Below are 20,915 nucleotides of genomic sequence, written 5' to 3'. Positions count from 1 at the left end.
CCAAATAAACCAATTGAAAGATAAAAACCATATGATAATCTCAATAGATGTAGAACAAACCTTTGACAAAATTCACTACCCATTTATGATGAAAAACTCTTCAAAAAAGGGGCATAGAAGGAACCTACCTCAACATAGTAAAGGCTGTATATGATAAGCCCACAGCAAACATCAGTTTTTCAATGGTGAAAAACTGAAAGCATTCCCTATAAGATCAGGAATGAGATAAGGGTACCAACTCTCACCACTATTAGTCAACATATTTTGGAAATCCTAGCTATAGCAAGCAAAGAAGAAAAAGAAATAAAAGGAATCCAGACCAGAAAAGAAGAAGTAAAACTCTCCCTGTTTGCAGATGACATGCTACTATTCATGGAAAACCCTAAAGATACTTTCAGAAAGTTACTAAAGTTAATCAGTGAATTTAGCAAAGTCATAGGATACAAAAATCAATGCACAGAAATTACTTGTATTTTATAAACTAACAATGAAAAACTCAGAAAGAGAAATTAATGAATCAACTCCATTCACCATTGCAACAAAAAGAATAAAATATCTAGGAATAAACCTACCTAAGGAAACAAAAGAACTGTATACAGAAAATTATAAGACACTGATGAAAGAAATCAAAGAGAACATAAAACAGATAGAGAGATATTCCATGTTCCTGGGTAGGAAGAATCAATATTGTGAAAATGACTATACTACCAAACACAATCTACAGATTCAATGTGATCCCTATCAAATTGCCAATGGCATTTTTTCACAGAACTAGAACAAAAAAATTCACAATTCATACAGAAATACAAAAGACCCCAAATAGACAAATCAATCTTGAGAAAGAAGAATGGAGCTAGAGGATCAACCTTCCTGACTTCAGACTATACTACAAAGCTACAGTCATAAAGACAGTATGGTACTGGCACAAAAACAGAAATATAGACCAATGGAACAAAATAGAAAGCCCAGAGATAAACCCATGGGTACCTTATTTTTGACAAAGGAGGCAAGAATATACAATGGGGCAAAGATAGCCTCTTTAATAAATGGTACTGGGAAAACTGGACAGCTACATGTAAAAGAATAAAATTAGAACACTTCCTAACACCATATACAAATATAAACTCAAAATGGATGAAAGATCTAAATGAAGAGTAGAAACTATAAAACTCTTAGAGGAAAACATAGACAAAATACTCTATGACAAAAATCACAACAAGATTCTCCCTGACCCACCTCCTATAATAATGGAAATAAAAATAAATATATGGAAATAAAATAACATAATGGAAATTTAAAAAAAACATATTTTTATCTTTATGCTCAAAAATCCCATATGATTATGGGACCTAATTAAATGCTTTTGCACAGCAAAGGAAACTATAAACAAAGTGAAAAGACAACCCTCAGAATGAGTGAAAATAATAGCAGATGAAAAAACTGAAAAAGGAGTAATATCCAAAATATATAAGAAGCTCATACAACTCAATACCAGAAAAACAAACAACCCAATAAAAAAGTGGGAAAAAGACATTTATCCAAAGAAGACATACAGATGACTAACAAACACAAGAAAAGATGCTCAACATCACTCATTATTAGGAAATGCAAATCAAAATTACAAAGAGATATCACCTCAGACCAGTCAGAATGGCCATCTGGAAAATCCCATGGATGGGGGAGCCTGGCGGGCTGCCGTCTATGGGGTCGCAAAGTTGGACATGACTGAAGCGACTTAGCAGCAGCAGCAGCAGCAGCAATCAAGACACAGACACAAAAACCAGACTTTTGGACATGGGGGTGGCAGGAAGAAGGAGAGGGTGGGATATATGGAGACAGTAACATGGAAAGTTACATTACCATATGTAAAACACATAGCCAATGGGAATTTGCTGTATGACTCTGCTGCTGCTGCTGCTGCTAAGCTGCTTTAGTTGTGTCCGACTCTGTGTGACCCCATAGACAGCAGCCCACCCCAGGCTCCCCCGTCCCTGGGATTCTCCAGGCAAGAACACTGGAGTGGGTTGCCATTTCCTTCTCCAGTGCATGAAAGTGAAAGGTGAAAGTGAAGCTGCTCAGTTGTGTCCGACTCTTAGCGACCCCATGGACTGCAGCCTACCAGGCTCCTCTGTCCATAGGATTTTCCAGGTACTGGAGTGGGGTGCCATTGCCTTCTCCGAATGTTTGGCATAAACCAGCACAATTCTGTAAAGCAAGTATCCTTCAAGCAGAATATAAATAAATTTAAAATTATTTAAAAAGGGCAGCGGGACAAGAATACACAGAAGAACTGTATAGAAAGGTCTTAATGACCTCAATAAACATGATGGTATAGTTACTTACCTAGAGCCAGACATACTGGAATGTGAAGTCGAGTGGGCCTTAGGAAGCATTACTACATGCTAGTGGAGGTGATGGAATTCCAGATGAGCTTTTTCAAACCCTAAAAGATGATGCTGTTAAAGTGCTGCACTCAATATGTCAGCAAATTTGGAAAACTCAGTAGTGGCCACAAGATGGAAAAAGGTCAGTTTTCATTCCAATTTCAAAGAAGGGCAGTGCCAAACAATGTTCAGACTACCATACAATTGCTCTCATTTCACATGATAGCAAGGCAAAGCTCAAAATCCTTCAAGCTAGGCTTAAATGGTATGTGAACCAAGAACTTCCAGATGTACAAGCTGGATTTAGAAAAGGCAGAGGAACCACAGATCAAATTGCCAACATTTGCTGGAAACAGAGAAAGCAAGGGGATTCCAGAAAAGCATCTAATTCTGTTTCATTGACTACGCTAAAGCCTTTATCTGTGTGGATCACAACAAACTGTGGGAAATTCTTAAAGAGATGGGAATACCAGACCACCTTATCTTTCTCCTGAGAAACCTGTATGCAGGTCAAGAAGCATCAGTTAGAACCTTAATGGAACAACAGACTGTTTCCATATTGGGAAAGAAGTGTGTCAAGGCTGTATATTGTCACCATGCTTATTTAACTTCTCTGCAGAATACATCATACAAAATACTGGGCTAGAGTCACAGGCTAGAATCAAGATTGCCAGAAGAAATATTAACATTTTCAGAAATATAGATGATACTATGCTAATGGCAGAAAGGGAAGTGGAATTAAAGAGCCTCTTGATGAAGGTAAAGGAAGACAGCGAAAAAACTGGCTTAAAAATTCAACATTCAAAAAACTAAGATCATGGCATCTAGTCCCATCACTTCATGGCTAATAGACAGGGAAAAAGTGGAAATGGTGGCAGACTTTTTTTTCTTGGGCTCAAAAATCACTGTTGACGGTGACTGCAGCCACTAAACTAAAAGAAGAAAAGTAATGACAAATCTAGACAGTGTATTAAAAAGTAGACTTCACATTGCTGACAAAGGTCCATATAATCAAAGCTATGGTTTTTCCAATAGTTATGTATAAATGTGAAAGTTGGACCGAAAAGAGGGCTGAGTGCCAAAGAATTGATACTTTCAAACTGTGGCGCTGGAGAATACTCTTGAGAGTCTTTTGGATAGCAAGGATATCAAGCCAGTCAGTCCTAAGGAAAATCAACCCTGAAATATTCATTGGAAGGGCTGATGAGGAAGCTGAAGCTCCAAAACTTTGGCTATCTGATGCAAAGAGCCAATTCATTGGAAAAGACTCTGATGCTGGGAAAGTCTGAGGGCACGAGGAAAAGGGGGTGACAGGCAATGAGATGGCTGGATAGCATCACCTAATCAAAGGACATGAGTCTGAGAAAATTCTGGGAGATAGTGAAGGACAGGGAAACCTGGCATACTGTAGTCCATGGGGTTGCAAAGAATCGGACATGACTTAGTGATTGAACAACAACAACATTCATTTATGACATTTTTCTGAAGTAAGTTGGCACAGAGGGAACATACCTTCACATAATGACAGTCATTAATGACAACCCACAGTTAACATCATACTAAAGCAGTGAAAAGCTGAAAGCATTCCCTCAATGATTAGGAACAACACAGGGATGCCAACTCTTATTATTTTTATTTAATATAGTATTGGAAGTCCTAGTCATAGAATCCAGACAAAATAAACAAAAGGAATTTAAATTTAAAAGGAAGAAGACTGTCACTCTTTGCAGATGACAAACGCTATACATATAAAATCCTAAAGATGCCACCAGAAAACTACTAGACCTCACCAGTGAATTTGGTAAAGCTTGGTAAAGCTGCAGACATAAAATTAATACACAGAAATTTGTTGTTTTTCTATAACTAACAATGACCTATCAGAAAAAGAAATCCCTGGTGGCTCAGTGGTAAACAATCTGCCTGCCAATGCAGGAGACATGAGTTTAATCCCTGACCAAGCAGGATCCGACATGCCGCAGAGCAGCTGAGCCTATGTGCCACAACTATTGAGCCTGTGCTCTAGAGCTTGAGAGCTGCAAATACTGAGCCCACATGCCACAGCTACTGAAACTCGCATGCCCTAGAGCTATGCTCTGCAACAAGAGAAGCCACTGCAATGAGAAGCCCACGCCCTGCAACTAGAAAGCAGCCTCTGCTCCCTGCAACTAGAAATAAGTGACTGCAGTAAAGAAGACCCAGCATAGCCAATAATAAATAAATAAAATTAAAAACAATGTACTTAAAAAAGAAGGAAATAATCCCATTTATTATTGTATCAAAAAGAACAAAATACCTAGGAATAAACCTATCTAAGGAGGTAAAAGACCTGCAGTTGGAAAACTATAAGCAACTGATGAAAAAAATGAAGGTAACACAAACAGATGAAAAGATGTACCATGTTCTTGGACTAGAATAATTAATATTGTTAAAATGACCACTTTAACTCATTTAACTATGAGGGTTTCCCTCATAGCTCAGTTGTTAAAGAATCTGCTTGCAATGCAGGAGACCCTGGTTTGATTCCTGGGTTGGGAAGATCTGCTGGAGAAGGGATAGGCTACCCACTCCAGTATTCTTGGGCTTCCCTTGTGGCTCAGCTGGTAAAGAAACCACCTGCAATGTGGGAGATCTGGGTATGATCCCTGGGTTGAGAAGATCCCCTGAAGAAGGGAAAGGCTACCCACTCCAGTATTCTGGCCTGCAGAATTCCATGGACTGTATAGTTTGGCCTGCAGAATAGATAGTCCATGGGGTCACAAAGAGTCAGACATGACTGAGTGACTATCACTTTCACTCTAGGCAAGGTACAGATTCAGTGCAATACTTATCAAAATACCAATGGTATTTTTCACAGTAATAGAACAAATAATGTTAAAATTTGTATGGAGGGAATTCCCTGGTGGTCCAGGGGTTAGGACTCCATGCTTTCACCACTGAAGGCCTGAATTCAATCCCTGGTCAGGGAACTAAGATACCACAAGCTGTGCAGTGTGGCCAAAATAAAATAAAATTTTTATGGAAACATGAAAGATCTGGAATAGCCAAAACAATCTTGAGAAAAAGAACAGAAGTAGAGGACTCATGCTTCCTGTCTTCAGACAATACTACAAAGCTATAGTATCATATCATCAAAACAGTATGGCATTGATACAAAAAATACACACATAAATCAATGGAACAGAATTGATAATGCAGACATAAATCCATACTCAATCAATCTATGAGAAAGGAGGCAAGAATATACAATGGAGAAAAAACAGTCTCTTTAACAACTGGTGCTGAGAAAACTGAACAGCTACATGTAAAATAATGAAATAAGAATATTTTCTCATACAAAAACAAAAATAAATTCAGAATGTATTAAAGACCTAAGTATAAGCCTGGAAACAAAACTTCTAGAGGAAAATACATAGAACACTCTGTGATATAAACGGTAGCAATATTTTTTTAGATCTGTCTCCTAAGACAAAGAAAATAAAAGCAAAAACAAACAAATGGTACCTAATTAAACTTAAAAGCTTTTGCACAGCAAAGGAAGCTATCAACAAAATAAGAAGACACCCTGTTAAATGGGAGAAAATATTTGCACATAATATGACCAATAAGGGGGTAATATCCAAAATATGGAAACAGCCCATACAACTCAATATTTTTAAAAAAAGCTGATTAGGGACTTCCCTGGAGGTGGGGGCCTAGGTTAAAGTCCTTGTCGAGGATTTAGATCTCACATGGCACAACAAAGAATTTGCATGCTGCAAGGACTGAAGATCCCACGTGCTGCAACTAAGACCCAGAACAGCCAAAGATAAGTATTTAAATCTTTTTTAAAAATATGATTTAAATTGGGCACAAAACCTGAATATATCTTTTTCTAAAGAGGACATGCAGATGGCCAGTAGGCATGCAATGTTCAACATCGCTAATCATGAGGAAAATGCAAATCAAAACCATAATGAGGTATCACTTCACATCTGTCACAATGGCTATCAGAAAAGAGAACACAAACGGCAAATGCCGGTGAGAATGTAGAGAAACTGAACTCCTCATATAATGGTGGGAATATAAATTCCTGTAGCCCAATATTATTGAAAACAGTATGGAGGTTTCTCAAAAAACTGAACATAGTACTATCATGTGTGCTGTACTGGGCTTAGTTGCTCAGTTGTGTCTGACTCTGTGACTCTATGGACTGTAGTCTGCCAGGCTCCTCTGTCCATGGAGATTCTCCAGGCAAGAATACTGGAGTGGGTTGCCATGCCCTCGTCCAGGGGATCTTTCCAATCCAGGGATCAAACCAGGGTCTCCTACATGGCAGGCTGATTCCTTACCAACTGAGCTACCAGGGAAGCCCTAGTACTATTATATGACTCAGCAATTCCACTCCTGAGTACATATCTGAAACAAAACAAAAACAGATTTGGAAAGATACGTGAATCCAGTGTTCACATCAGCACTATTTATAGTTATAATGGTCAAGATATGGAAGCAACCTAAGTGTCCGCCAACAGATGAATGCATATAGAGGACGTGTTATACATACACAATGGAATGCTACTCAGTCATTAAACAGAAGGAAAGTTTGCCATTTGCAACAACATACATGGACTTGGAGTGTATTATGCTTAGTAAAAGAAGTCAGACAGATAAAGACAAAGGCTGCTTGATATCACTTATATGTGGAATCTAAAAAATAAAACAAACTAATGAATATAACAAAAAAGAAACAGATTCATAGATTCAGAGAAGAAACTACTGGTTACCCATGGGAAGAGGGAAAGGGGAGGGGCAATACAGTGGTAGGGAATAAAGAGGTACAAACTATTATGTATAAAATAAGCTATATTGTACAGGGAATACAGGGAATATAGCCAATATTTTATAATAACTATAAATTGAATATAACATTTAAATATCATGAATCACTATACTATACATCTGTAATACATAATACTGTCCCCCGTCCATGGGATTTTCTAGTCAAGAGTACTGGAGTAGGCTGCCTTTTCCTTCTCCAGGGAACTTCCCTACCCAGGGATCAAACCCAGGTATCCTGTATTGTCTACAGACGCTTTACCGTCTGAGCCACCAGGGAAGTCAATATATAATACTGTACATCAACTATACTTTAATTTTTAGAAAGTAACAACTTTTCTTGGTAGTGGCTTAGGAAAAATGTCACCCAGCAGTCTGCATGAAGGAGAGGACTGAAATATCTTCAGCAATATCAAGGAAACTTCCAGGGAATGTCCCTATAAAGCAGCTTATGCTGAAAAGTGACTAAAAAGACAAAAATGAATCAAGTCTAAATGCTGAGAATAAGAGTCTAGATGTAAAAAGCAACTTGACAGTTTGAGAAGAACAGAAAAGATTTGAAAAAGGGATTAAAATTTTTTCACAGATTTTATAGAGAGAAGTTAGAGCCTAGATGAAATTATGTAGCAAAAATATGTCCCAAACCCTATTAATCTGACTTTATGACTTTATTCTGCAGCAAAAATATGATGAATCAAGATCAGGGTTGGAGATTATACATAAAGTCAAGAGTCGAGAAGATTCTGGAATAACAAGTAAGCTAAGGTCAGGAAACTTTGTAACTCTTACATTATTTTCACACACATTCATTGTCAAAAAATTATTTTTCATTGATAATAAAGAAGGTAGTTTTTTAAATGACTGATCATGCCCAAATAGGCCAGGCAGGGTGAGAAGTCAGATGAAGTCATAAGGGGTTCATGAATTCTAAAGTAAGAGCAGTCAAATTTGTAGCATCTCAGGTGAGATATAAATAAGAGAAGTGGAAGGTAGTGAAAAGAAAAGTGAAAGTGTTAGTCACTCAGCCGTGTCCGACTCTTTGTGATCCCATAGACTGTAGCCTGCCAGGCTCCTCTGTCCATGGAATTCTCTAGGCAAAAATATTGGAGTGGGTTGCCATTCCCTTCTCCAGAGGATCTTCCTGACCTGGGGATAGAACCCAGGTCGCCCACAGAGCAGGCAGATTCTTTATCATCTGAGCCATCAGGGAAGCCCAGAAGGTAGTGAGGACGTGGTCAAAGACAAGGGTCTAAGTTTCTAGATTACCAAAACTGACCAGTTCCAGAGGAGATGAGAAGCAGGACAGTGTAGAATGAAGTCAGTAGGCCTGTGTTCAAAACTTGGTTTTATGACCAAAGAGCATATTAAGGGTATCTAAAACTATTTGTAAAGTAAAAAGATTGGGAAAAACACATCCCCATATATTTTGTAGCAATAAAATTAAATTTTATAACTAAACTTTTCCCCAACTACACTGGCATCTTAGAAATAATGGGGGAATTAAGAAGAAAAAAAAAACATTAAAAATACATTGTGCTTTGCATATCAAATCTTTTTTTTTCATAAGACAACATATAAAATGCTGCAAGGCAGATGACTTCAGAAGAACCAGTGTACTTATATTTATCTAAAATACATCTGACTACTAATTACTGAAGGCAGATGAAATATCTATGGGTTTATCTGTTCCTAGTTAAACCTATTTATCTTTCAAGCTGAAATGGCAATATGTATACTAAACTCCAAAATCTTAAACATTTCTCTGCCAGATGGCTGATTTATATTTGGAAAGTTAATAATCTTTTCCAGGAAAACTGGAGTTCGTTTAAACATTTCATTGAGCATGTTGTTACTGAAACACTTGCTCAAATATGCTTCAAATACTTTATATATCAGTAACTACAAATTAACTAGGGATTGTGAAACTGAGTAACATGGTTCAGGTTTTTTTAATTCCCTTTAGTAATTTTCTATTGGCTAATACACGCATTCCTGGATGGTTTATCATTCAAGATTGTTTTTGTTTTTATTCCTTAATTACTGAGTTTTCTGATGACAAAACAAAAATAAGCTATTGCTTGGGGAAAAAAAATAAAACATCAAACCTTCAACATCACAGGAATGTAAGTTCATAAGCCTCCTATAATCCCATTCCCTATACCACTGTTTAGGTTTTAGTACATATTTACCAAAGAGTAAAGATTTTACTTTGTTCTAATTTTTTCTAAATAATAGAACTTGATAGGATATCTTAGAAAACTAGAATATAAAAACAGAGGGGTAAAGAAGAAAAGAATTAAAATAAAGTCAGCATCAGCTCCATATCAATTACCTCACTTTAGCTTCTTGGGAACCCTGATTTTGTTTTTCCCCCCAATTCAAAATGCACACAATATCAATTTCCTGGCTTTGATAATAATTTACTATAGTTGTGTGAGATCTCTTAGGGGAATGTGGATGATGGATACACAGCTCCTTCTATACTATTTTTATAACTTCTTGTGAATCTTTAAAGATTTTCAAAATTAAAAGCTACAACAAAAATGGAGGCACAGAGGTGGGGAGAGCCATACTACTGGAGAACAAAAATTAAGCATAAATAGATGAGATGGAAACAGTTACTTAGTGATTAATTATAATCAGTTCTTTTAGCATAGATTCATTCAGAAACATGTAACTGTTGTATAAATGAGTAAGATGCATTTACTGCTTTATAGGAGGTTTTAGTCTAGAAGGTCCCCATTTACTCAGCATTTACCATATAGGCTTTAGAAACAAAAGTAAGAAAAAAATTAAAGATACAATCCTTACCCTCAAAGGAAAAATAAAAAGCTTTCAATCATATTCTTAGGAACATGTATAGCTGAGCACAAACATACACATACTAAACTTGTTATAATCCAGGGACTGATATTTCAATTTGTGAAGTGCCTTCATGAAAAAGAAAAATAGTCTAATTCCCCACTTATTTATGAAATTTTAAACTATTATTCAATATTTTATTGAATAATTATAGTAAATTATTGACTAAAATTAATTTGTAATATTTCATAGTTTTGAAAGTCAGACCATAGTGGATATCTTTTCCCTCTTTGACTAGTCTTAGTTTTATTGTATGATATACTTTAGCACTTGAGTATGTATTGTTCTCTGCTGTTACCACAGTTATCTTTTCTCTCCATCTGTATTTTGAGCTCATTAAGAGCTGTTTTGCCTTCTAATTACATGTTTCAGGGCACATAGTTGGTAATAAATAAATGCTAGTTGATTGGTACTTTGCCAACTGTGTGTTATTTCCATAAAAAATTAGCTACCCATATTTATATGAGACAGAAATTGATTAAATTTTATATCGCTAATAATTATGGGATTCTTGGGTATAAAGTAGAAGACATTTTACTAGCTATTATATAACCCTAAAACATAAAAGACATATAAATTTAAAACTGAAAAGACATACGTTACAAATTAGCATTGCCTTCACAGAACTTAAGAAAGATGATCCTTGTTTGGTAACTTGAATTTTATAAGAAATGGTTTTCTAACATGAGATTAAATATAAAAGGGAAATAACTATTTGGAACTTACTGTAGTCTGTCATTATTTTCAGCATATTTAATATTTAATTTTAGCATATTTAAACATCTTGGTAGAAAACACATAACAAGGAGATTTAGGTCTGAAATTTTCCTTCCTTGATTAAGTAATGAAAGAAAAGTATTAAAACTACAGAAAACATAAAGAACAGTGACCTATTCAAAGATAGGCTCCAAAAATATTAATGAATCAAATGATATAGATAAAATATAGACCAGATCCAGTTTTAAAGCATAAGCTTTTACAATTTTTCTGTTATAAATTAGTGGTCTTTCATTTTCCTATTCTATATTTAACAAAGTTAGAATTCAGAATCCATCCATGCCATTAACAAAAAGTTACATGCACACATATACATATAATTACATATACATAAATTAAATACCCAAACTGACTTTTCTATGAAAATTTTTGTTTTAATGGTAAATGTGCTCATACTTGAACTTTCAATAGATATAGTACTACTTTGAATTATGACAACAATAGAATTTATAATGCTATTTTCCTCCATCCTCTTCCTACAGGAAAAGAACATGAAACCCAGAAGCTCAGCACGTGAATTTAGAGCAGCTCTTCTGGCCCTACAACATTTCAGCATTCTGAGAAAACTAATGAACCCAGAAAATCTCAGTGTTAGAATACTAAGAGCCGAATGTCTTGCCCAAAGGCATGTAGGTAAACTGAAGTACTTTCTTTAGTCCCACCACACTCTTTCAATTCTAGGCTTCACTATGCTCAGTGGAGGAAGATTATAGTTTTGATTTGTTTGTACTCTTTATGAAAATTACACTCAGTACATTTATACAGAGCAAGGTTCCATTAAATTCATACATGTTCTTTTGAAGCCTCAAAAGAATCTTTTGGAATTCTGTCCTCTCTGAGCTAATAATAATCAAACCAAAAATTCTCCAACAGGGGAAAAAAATGAAAATGAACCAGAAGAAAGAGCAAGAATATGTATAAGCTAAATATATTGAGTAGTTGAAAAACATCTTTGAAGAAAATAGCAACATGTATGTAAATTCCCAAATTATTTTAAAGTACTTTACTACTTTATCAGCAAAGGCCAGTATGAGACCTGGCCTTAAAGATAAGAAGATACCTATGCCAGAAAATCTACAAGGCTCATTTCCAAAAATTGTGAGTGGTAAAGACAGTCTTGAATGTAGAGGAAGAATGGGGATGGTTTGGGCTTTTTCAGCACTCTAGGGGAACATCTACTTAGTACAAGTCAGACATACTCAATTTTTGTAAACAGGGGTTCCAATACCTCTTTAGGATGGAAAACTATGTTATCTAGTCTGAAATCTCCATGAATCAAATTTTCTTCATTGTCATTATCTGGCAAGTTTTTCATTAGCCAATCAGATAGCTGGTTCATGGCAGGGATGTCCTGATGAGCTGCAGCTTGATATTGCTTTGTCCAGGTTGATACCTAAAGATAAATAAATTTTTAAAATGACAGAGCTGAAAGTAGAACATAAGATTCAGCAATTTTTAAATTAAAACAAAATTCAATTATATCAAATTTAGGTTCAGTCTTTAATATTCAGGAATAATGCCTATGATACTTAGTCTGAAACACTCGCATAGGCCTAAAAACTTCAACACTTAAGTTTCTCTCCCATCTAGTTCCATTCTACTTACCTAGACTTTTATCAGGGGGAAAAAAAAAACTGGCCTATGAATCAAGAGGTGGAAGAAACATCAACAACCTCAGATATGCAGATGATACCATTCTAATGGCAGAAATAGATGAGGAACTAAAGAGCCTCTTGATAAGGGTGAAGGAGGAGAGTGAAAGAGCCAGCTTAAAACTAAGTAAGGGGAAAAGGTGGAAGTAGTGACAGATTTGCTCTTCCTGGGCTCTAAAATGACTGTGGATGGTGACTGCAGCCATGAAACCACAATATGATTGCTTCTTGGCAGGAAAACTATGACAAACCTAAACGGTGTGTTGAAAAGCAGAGACATTACTCTGCCAACAAAGGTCTGTATAATCAAGGCTAGGTTCTTCCCAGTGGTCATGTGTGGTTTTGAGAGCTGGACCGTAAAAAAGGCAGAATGCCAAAGAATTGATGCTTCGAACTGTGGTGCTGGAGAACACTCCCGAAAGTCCTTTGGACAGCAGGGAGATCAAACCAGTCAATCTTAAGAGAAATCAACCCTGAATACTTGTTGGAAGGATTGATGCTGAAGCTGAAGCTCTAGTACTTTGGTCATCTGGTGTGAACAGCCGACTCATTGGAAAAGTCCCTGATGCTGGGAAACATTGAGGGCAGAAGGAGAAGAGGGTGTCAGAGAATGAGATGGCTGGATGGCATCATCAATGCAATGGATATGAACTTGGGCAAACTTCAGGTGATGGTGAGGGACAGGGAGGCCTAGTGTGCTGCAGTCCATGGGGTCACAAAGAGTCGGACACGACTTGCAACTGAACAACAATAGGAATCAAGAAATGTAGGTTCTAGCCTTTATGTGGCAATTATTTTGTAGAAGGAAAAAAAAAGAACAAACACATATACCTACATATGAAAAAAAATAGAAAATTTCTGAAAGGGTTACAAGAAACAAGTAGTCTCTGAAAAATGTTATATGGAGATTACAAAAATAAGGGAGACTTATTTCTCATTTTAATCTCCTTTTTTTAAATTACCCATAGAATCTTCTAAAGAATCTTTGAAATATATTACACACATGAAAATGCAAAGTTTTTTCCTATTTTTCTTAGAATGAATGCAATTAAGTCAACCTATTCTCAAAGTCCTCCACCAATTGAAATAATATTTACCTACTTATCTCTGTCTCTACTTTCTAAGGTATCTCTGTTCAATTTAGTACAGTAAAGACCTTCATCTTTGGAATCAGGGAGAGCTGGGTTTAAATTATGTTTAGGCCACTTATTTGTACATTACTTAATACCTGCAAGCATCAGTTGCCTCATCTGTAAAATGAGGGTATTAAAATCTATGTAATAGGGTTGTTACAAAGATTAAAAAACATTGCGTCTATAACTCATCTAGCATGGGACCTGGTATGTAGTGAGTATTCTTTCAACCTTAGTTCCTGCCTCTCTTCCTTCTTCCCCTTGAAACAGACATATGTACAAAGGGAAACAGCCCCATACTTACCTGGTCTTGCTATTCCTTTGATGTGAAATTCTCATCATCTTTTCCCTATCACTGTAGATTTTATTCTTCCTTAAATATACAGTACAAGACATATCTATCATACGAAGCATTCCTCAACTTTAACAAGGGCATACCTGTATCTACCCTCCAAATAGAACAGCTCTCATGATAGGTAACAAACAATTTACTACCAGATACAGTTCAGTTCAGTTCAGTTGCTCAGTCATGTCCAACTCTTTGTGACCCCATAAATCGCAGCACGACAGGCCTCCCTGTCCATCACCAACTCCCAGAGTTCACTCAAACTCATGTCCATTGAGTCGGTAATGCCATCCAGCCATCTCATCCTCTGTTTTCCCCTTCTCCTCCGGCCCCCAATCGCTCTGAGCATCAGGGTCTTTCCCAATGAGTCAACTCTTCTCATGAGGTGGCCAAAGTACTGGAGCTTCATTCCTTCCATAGAAATCCCCGGGCTGATCTCCTTCAAAATGGACTGGTTGGATCTCCTTGCAGTCCAAGGGACTCTCAAGAGTCTTCTCCAACACCACAGTTCAAAAGCATCAATTCTTTGGTGCTCAGCTTTCTTCACAGTCCAACTCTCACATCCATACATGACCACTGGAAAAACCATAGACTTGAATAGATGGACCTTTGTTGGCAAAGTAATATCTCTGCTTTTCAATATACTATTTAGGTTGGGCATAACTTTCCTCCAAAGGAGTGAGCGTCTTTTAATTTCATGGCTAAAATCACCATCTGCAGTGATTTTGGAGCCCCTCAAAATAAAGTCTGACACTGTTTCCACTGTTTCCCATCTATTTCCCATAAAGTGATGGGACCAGATGCCATGATCTTCGTTTTCTGAATGTTGAGCTTTAAGCCAACTTTTTCACTCTCATCTTTCACTTTCATCAAGAGGCCTTGTAGCTCCTCTTCACTTTCTGCCATAACGGTGGTGTCATCTGCGTATCTGAGGTTATTGATATTTCTCCTGGCAATCTTGATTTCACCTTGTGCTTCTTCCAGCCCAGCATTTCTCATGATGTACTCTGCATAGAAGTTCAATAAGCAGGGTGACAATATGAAGCCTTGACATACTCCTTTCTTATATGGAACCAGTCTGTTGTTCCATGTTCAGTTCTAATTGTTGCTTCCTGACCTGCATATAGGTTTCTCAAGAGGCAGGTCAGGTGGTCTGGTATGCCCAACTCTTTCAGAATTTTCCACAGTTTATTGTGATCCACACAGTCAAAGGCTTTGGCATAGTCAATAAAGCAGAAACTGATGTTTTTCTGGAACTCTCTTGCTTGATCCAGCAGATGTTGGCAATTTGATCTCTGGTTCCTCTGCCTTTTCTAAAACCAGCTTGAACATCTGGAAGTTCACGGTTCATGTATTGCTGAAGCCTGGCTTGGAGAGTTTTGAGCATTACTTTACTAGCATGTGAGATGAGTGCAATTGTGCGGTAGTTTGAGCATTCTTTGGCATTGCCTTTCTTTGGGATTGGAATGAAAACTGACCTTTTCCAGTCCTGTGACCACTGCTGAGTTTTCCAAATTTGCTGGCATATTGAGTGCAGCACTGTCACAGCATCATCTTTCAGGATTTGAAATAGCTCAACTGGAATTCCATCACCTCCACTAGCTTTGTTCGTAGTGATGCTTTCTAAGGCCTACTTGACTTCACATCCAGGATGTCTGGCTCTAGGTGAGTGATCACGCCATCATGATTATCTGGGTCATGACACTCTTTTTTGTACAGTTCTGTGTAGTCTTGCCACCTCTTGTTAATATCTTCTGCTTCTGTTAGGTCCATACCATTTCTGTCCTTTATCGAGCCCATCTTTGCATGAAATATTCCCTTGGTATCTCTAATTTTCTTGAAGAGATTTCTAGTCTTTCCCTTTCTGTTCTTTTCCTCTATTTCTTTGCATTGATCGCTGAAGAAGGCTTTCTTATCTCTCCTTGCTATTCTTTGGAACTCTGCATTCAGATGGTTATATCTTTCCTTTTCTTCTTTGCTTTTCACCTCTCTTCTTTTCACAGCTATTTGTAAGGCCTCCTAAGACAGCCAATTTGCTTTTTTGCATTTCTTTTCCATTGTGATTGTCTCTTGTACGATGTCACGAACCTCCATCTATAGTTCATCAGGCACTCTATCTATCAGATCTAAACCCTTAAATCTATTTCTCACTTCCACTGTATAATCATAAGGGATTTGATTTAGGTCATACCTGAATGGTCTAGTGGTTTTCCCCACTTTCTTCAATTTAAGTCTGAATTTGGCAATAAGGAGTTCATGATCTGAGCCACAGTCAGCTCCTGGTCTTGTTTTTGCTGACTGTATAGAGCTTCTCCATCTTTGCTGCAAAGAATATAATCAATCTGATTTTGGTGTTGACCATCTGGTGATGTCCATGTGTAGAGTCTTCTCTTGTGTTGTTGGAAGAGGGTGTTTGTTATGACTACTGCGTTCTCTTGATAAAACTCTATTAGCCTTTGCCCTGCTTCATTCCGTACTCCATGGCCAAATTTGCCTGTTAGTCCAGGTGTTTCTTGACTTCCTACTTTTGCATTCCAGTCCCCTATAATAAAAAGGACATCTTTTTTGGGTGTTAGTTCTAAAAGGTTTCATAGGTCTTCATAGAACCGTTCAACTTCAGCTTCTTCAGCATTGCTGTTTGGGGCATAGGCTTGGAATACCATGATATTGAATGGTTTGCCTTGGAAATGAACAGAGATCATTCTGTCGTTTTTGAGACTGCATCCAAGTACTGCATTTCAGACCCTTTTGTTGACCATGATGGCTACTTGATTTCTTCTAAGGGATTCCTGCCCGCAGTAGTAGATATAATGGTCATCTGAGTTAAATTCACCCATTCTAGTCCATTTTAGTTCGCTGATTCCTAGAATGTCGACGTTCACTCTTGCCATCTCCTGTTTGACCACTTCCAATTTGCCTTGATTCATGGACCTGACATTCCAGGTTCCTATGCAATATTGCTCTTTACAGCATTGGACCTTGCTTCTATCACCAGTCACATCCACAACTGAGTATTGTTTTTGCTTTGGCTCCATCCCTTCATTTTTTCTGGAGTTATTTCTCCACTGATCTCTAGTAGCATATTGGGCACCTACTGACCCGGGGAGCTCCCCTTTCAGTATCCTATCATTTTGCCTTTTCATACTGTTCATGGGGTTCTCAAGGCAAAAATACTGAAGTGGTTTGCCATTCCCTTTTCCAGTGGACCACATTCTGTCAGACCTTCCACCATGACCCTCCCGTCTTGGGTGGCCCCACAAGGCATGGCATAGTTTCACTGAGTTAGACAAGGCTGTGGTCTGTGTGATCAGATTGGCTAGTGTTCTGTGATTATCGTTTCAGTGTATCTGCCTTCTGATGCCCTCTCGCAACACCTACCGTCTTACTGGGGTTTCTCTTACCTTGGACATGGGGTATCTCTTCACGGCTGCTCCAGAAAGTGCAGCTACTGCTCCTTACCTTGGACGAGGGGTATTTCCTCACGGCCACCCCACTACCAGATTACATATTCTTTTATACCATTTTCAAGTTTCATGTAAATGAGTTTCATGTAGAGGTGTCTCAAAAATGTTAAGTTCCTTTAGGGGAATAATTGGTTTCTATTTTCTTGAAATTTAACACAGTACTTAGCATGTATTAAACATACTTATATGCTTAATAAATATTTATTAAACATATGCTTAACAAATATTTGTTAAACTAATTTAAAAAAGGAAAATTGTATAGAAAATGTATTGGTAAATTAAGTGAAAAGATAGAAATAGCTTTAAATTTGCATTTATATATGCTGTCAGTTATAGAAGCTTTTGCTGATCTAAAAATTATAACATTATTTTATGTTTAAAATAAGTCTATCTGAAGGTTCAAAGTTATAGCCAGATTTCAGAAAAGTATAAAATAATAGGTTTTTACTTTAATTAAAAATGTATATTTTGTTTCTAAGAACTTGAGAAAAGAAACTCTTTGTGTGGATGCCTTACCTGTCTTTTGCAATACCCAACACCTCTACCATATCCTTCCAGCTGCAATGACTGTATATTCAAGGAATGTAACTGAGCCAAGGTTTGTATCATGGCCACGTATATGGCTGAACGTTCTGCTGGGCTAACTCCAGGAATTGTCAAATCACGAAAGATTCGGCCCTATGGAAGCAATTACAACAGATAATTTTAAACAAAATAAATATTTTCATACCAATTATTTGCTTATTTTCATACCAATTATTTGCTGTGTCATCATACTCTATTTCATACAAAGATTAGGTACAGTTTTGCAATCAAAACCAATTCTCTGTAGAATGTGCCAGCACTTCCCTGGTGACTCATATGGTAAAGAATCTGCCTGCAATGCAGGAGACCCACCAGGTTTGATTCCTGAGTCAGGAAGATCCCTTGGAGAAGGAAATGGTAATTCACTCCAGTATTCTTGTCTGGAGAATCCCATGCACAGAGGAGGCTGGTGGGCTGCAATCCATGAAGTTGCAAAGAGTTGGACACAACTGAGCAACTAACACATATATGCCACAGGCGAAATACAAGGATACACCGAGATTAACTTTAAGGACAAAAACTACTCTCCAGTAACATTTTACCAAATAAAAAATCTTAAAACAATTTGGATATACTGTTATTAATAGACTGGTTTCTTATTTGGAGTAGTTTCTTTCCCTCTACTATCTGGACAGTTTAGTTATTGCCATTACATGTCTCTTTACTGACACCTAGAGGAAGAATAGGCCAATATGCTATAATTAGTAAATATGTTCCTAGTTTATCTCACTCAAATTGTGTTCTCAAATTAAAATTAAAGTTTAATACAAGACAGAGAATATAGCCAGTATTTTAAAATAACTCTAAGTGGGAGGTGGTCCTAAGATGGCGGAGGAATAGGATGGGGAGACCACTTTCTCCCACACAAATTCATCAAAAGAACATTTCAACGCTGAGTAAATTCCACAAAACAACTTCTGAATGCTGGCAGAGGACATCAGGCACCCAGAAAAGCAGATCATTGTCTTCGAAAACAGGTAGGAAAAAATATAAAAGACAAAAAAGGTAGGGAGGGAGATTAGTCCTGGGAAGGGAGTCTTAAAAAGAGAGGTTTCAAAAACACCAGGAAACACACTCACTGCCGATTCTGTGGTGAGCCTTGAAAGCACAGAGGGCAACATTACAGGGAGGAAAAATAAATAAATAATTAAACCCCACAGATTACGAGCCCAACGGTAACTCCCCCAGCGGAGAAGCAGTGCAGACACCTGCATCTGCCACTAGCAAGCAGGGGCTGGGCAGGGAGGCGCGGGCTGCATTGCTTCACAAGGATCGGGCCCGAATGCCCCAAGTGTAACCAGAACGAGCTAACTTGGGCTAGCAAACCAGACTATAGGATAGCTACCACGCGAAAAGCTCTAACATAAGACACCGCCAGGACCGCGCACAGAACAAAGGATGGAACAGAATTAGCTAGCTGCAGACCATCCCCCTCTGGTGACAGGCAGCCAGAGTCGGAAGGGCCAGAAGGGGGCAATAGCAGCCCCAGAGAGACATTACCTACGAAACTGCAAATAGGCTTGTTTGCTAACTAAGACTTCTTGGAGTTCTGGACAGTCATCATCCACCTGAGAAAGTACGCCAGCTGCACACCCAGAAAACTGAGCAGCAGGGACGGGAGAGGTGATAAGTCGCAGGGACCGTGCTCGCCAAACACCTGAGCTACTCGGACCTGAAGGGCACAAAACACAGGCCCAACCAGTCTGTGCCTCTGGGGACTACCTGAGTGCCTGAGCCTGAGCTGCTTAGACTTAGGAGGTGCATGCAGACCAGGGCTGGCCTCGGATGGTTCCCAGTGGAGCAAGCTAGAGCCTGAGCTGTGTGCACCGTCAGGCCCAGTGTGGCTGGGACACTGCGAGCACTCACTAGTGTTATTTGTTTGCAGCATCCCTCCCTCCGCACATTGCGACTGAACAAGTCAGCCTAAAAAAAAAACTGTCCACCACCACCCACCTTGCGTCAGGGCGAAAATCGGACACTGAAGAGACCAGCAAATAGAAGAAGCTAAAACAGAGGGAACCGCCTTGGAATTGACAGGTGCAATAGATTAAAATCCTGTCATTAGTACCCACTACATAGGAAGGGGCCTATAGATCTTGAGAAATATAAGCCGGACCAAGGAAATATCTGAAAATGAACTGATCCCACACTGCCCACAATCCCACCAGAGAAAGTACTAGATACATCTTTACCATTTTTACGATCATTCTTTTTTGATGTTTGTTTTTTCTTTTCTTTTTCTCTTCTTTTCTAACACTTTTTAATTTTTAAATCCTCTATTTCTCCTTTAGTTTTCATTTTTATAACCTACTATTAATTTCTCCCCCCCAAAAGACCCAATTTTTAAAGCAAACTTCATATATACATATTTTTTAATTTTATAATTTTTAAAATAATTCTTGTGACTTTTTTTCTTCTTCTTCTCTTTTTTAATACTGTATTTTTGAAAATCCAATCTCTATTCTAGATTTTCACTGTTTGCTTTTTGGTATTTGTTATCAATTTTGTACCTTTAAAAACCCAATCTTCAGTACATATTTATGCTTGAGAGCAAGATTACTGGCCTTACTGCTCTCTCCTCCTTTGGACTCTCCTTTTTCTCCACCAGGTGGCCTCTGTCTCTTCCCTCTCCCTTCTCTTCTCTACCCAATTCTGTGAATCTCTGTGTGTTCCAGATGGTGGAGAGCACTTAGGGAACTGGTTACTGGCTGGATCTGTCTCTCTCCTTTTCATTTCCCTCTTTTATCCTCTGTCTACTTCCTCCCTCTCCTCTTCCCTGTATAACTCTGTGAACACCTCTGAGCGGTCCAGACTGTGGAGCGCCCATAAGGAAGTGATTACTGGCTAGCTTGCTCTCCCCTCTTTTGATCCCAGCTCATCTCATTCCAGTCATCTCTAAC

General features: G+C 38.0%; 1 protein-coding gene and 1 long non-coding RNA gene across 2 annotated transcripts in view; one reads left to right on the top strand and one right to left on the bottom strand.

The window, feature by feature from the left end:
- Positions 1-20,915, bottom strand: part of ACAD11 (acyl-CoA dehydrogenase family member 11) — a 115,360-nt gene that overhangs the window by 68,232 nt on the left and 26,213 nt on the right. Inside the window, exons 4-5 of the mRNA XM_004003336.6 lie at positions 17,947-18,108; positions 12,064-12,228 (exon numbers count right to left, since the gene is read on the bottom strand). Coding sequence (XP_004003385.1) covers positions 12,064-12,228; positions 17,947-18,108 — 327 coding nt within the window. The remainder of the gene's footprint in view (positions 1-12,063; positions 12,229-17,946; positions 18,109-20,915) is intronic.
- LOC121817389 (uncharacterized) lies at positions 7,677-11,637 on the top strand. The gene is made up of 2 exons (XR_006057274.2): positions 7,677-7,961; positions 11,318-11,637. It is a non-coding gene; the product is annotated as an uncharacterized LOC121817389 (long non-coding RNA).

Source organism: Ovis aries, chromosome 1 (genome assembly GCF_016772045.2).
Source record: "Ovis aries strain OAR_USU_Benz2616 breed Rambouillet chromosome 1, ARS-UI_Ramb_v3.0, whole genome shotgun sequence".
NCBI classification, from domain to species: Eukaryota; Metazoa; Chordata; class Mammalia; order Artiodactyla; family Bovidae; genus Ovis; species Ovis aries.
This window is presented reverse-complemented; position numbering and strand designations above follow the sequence as displayed.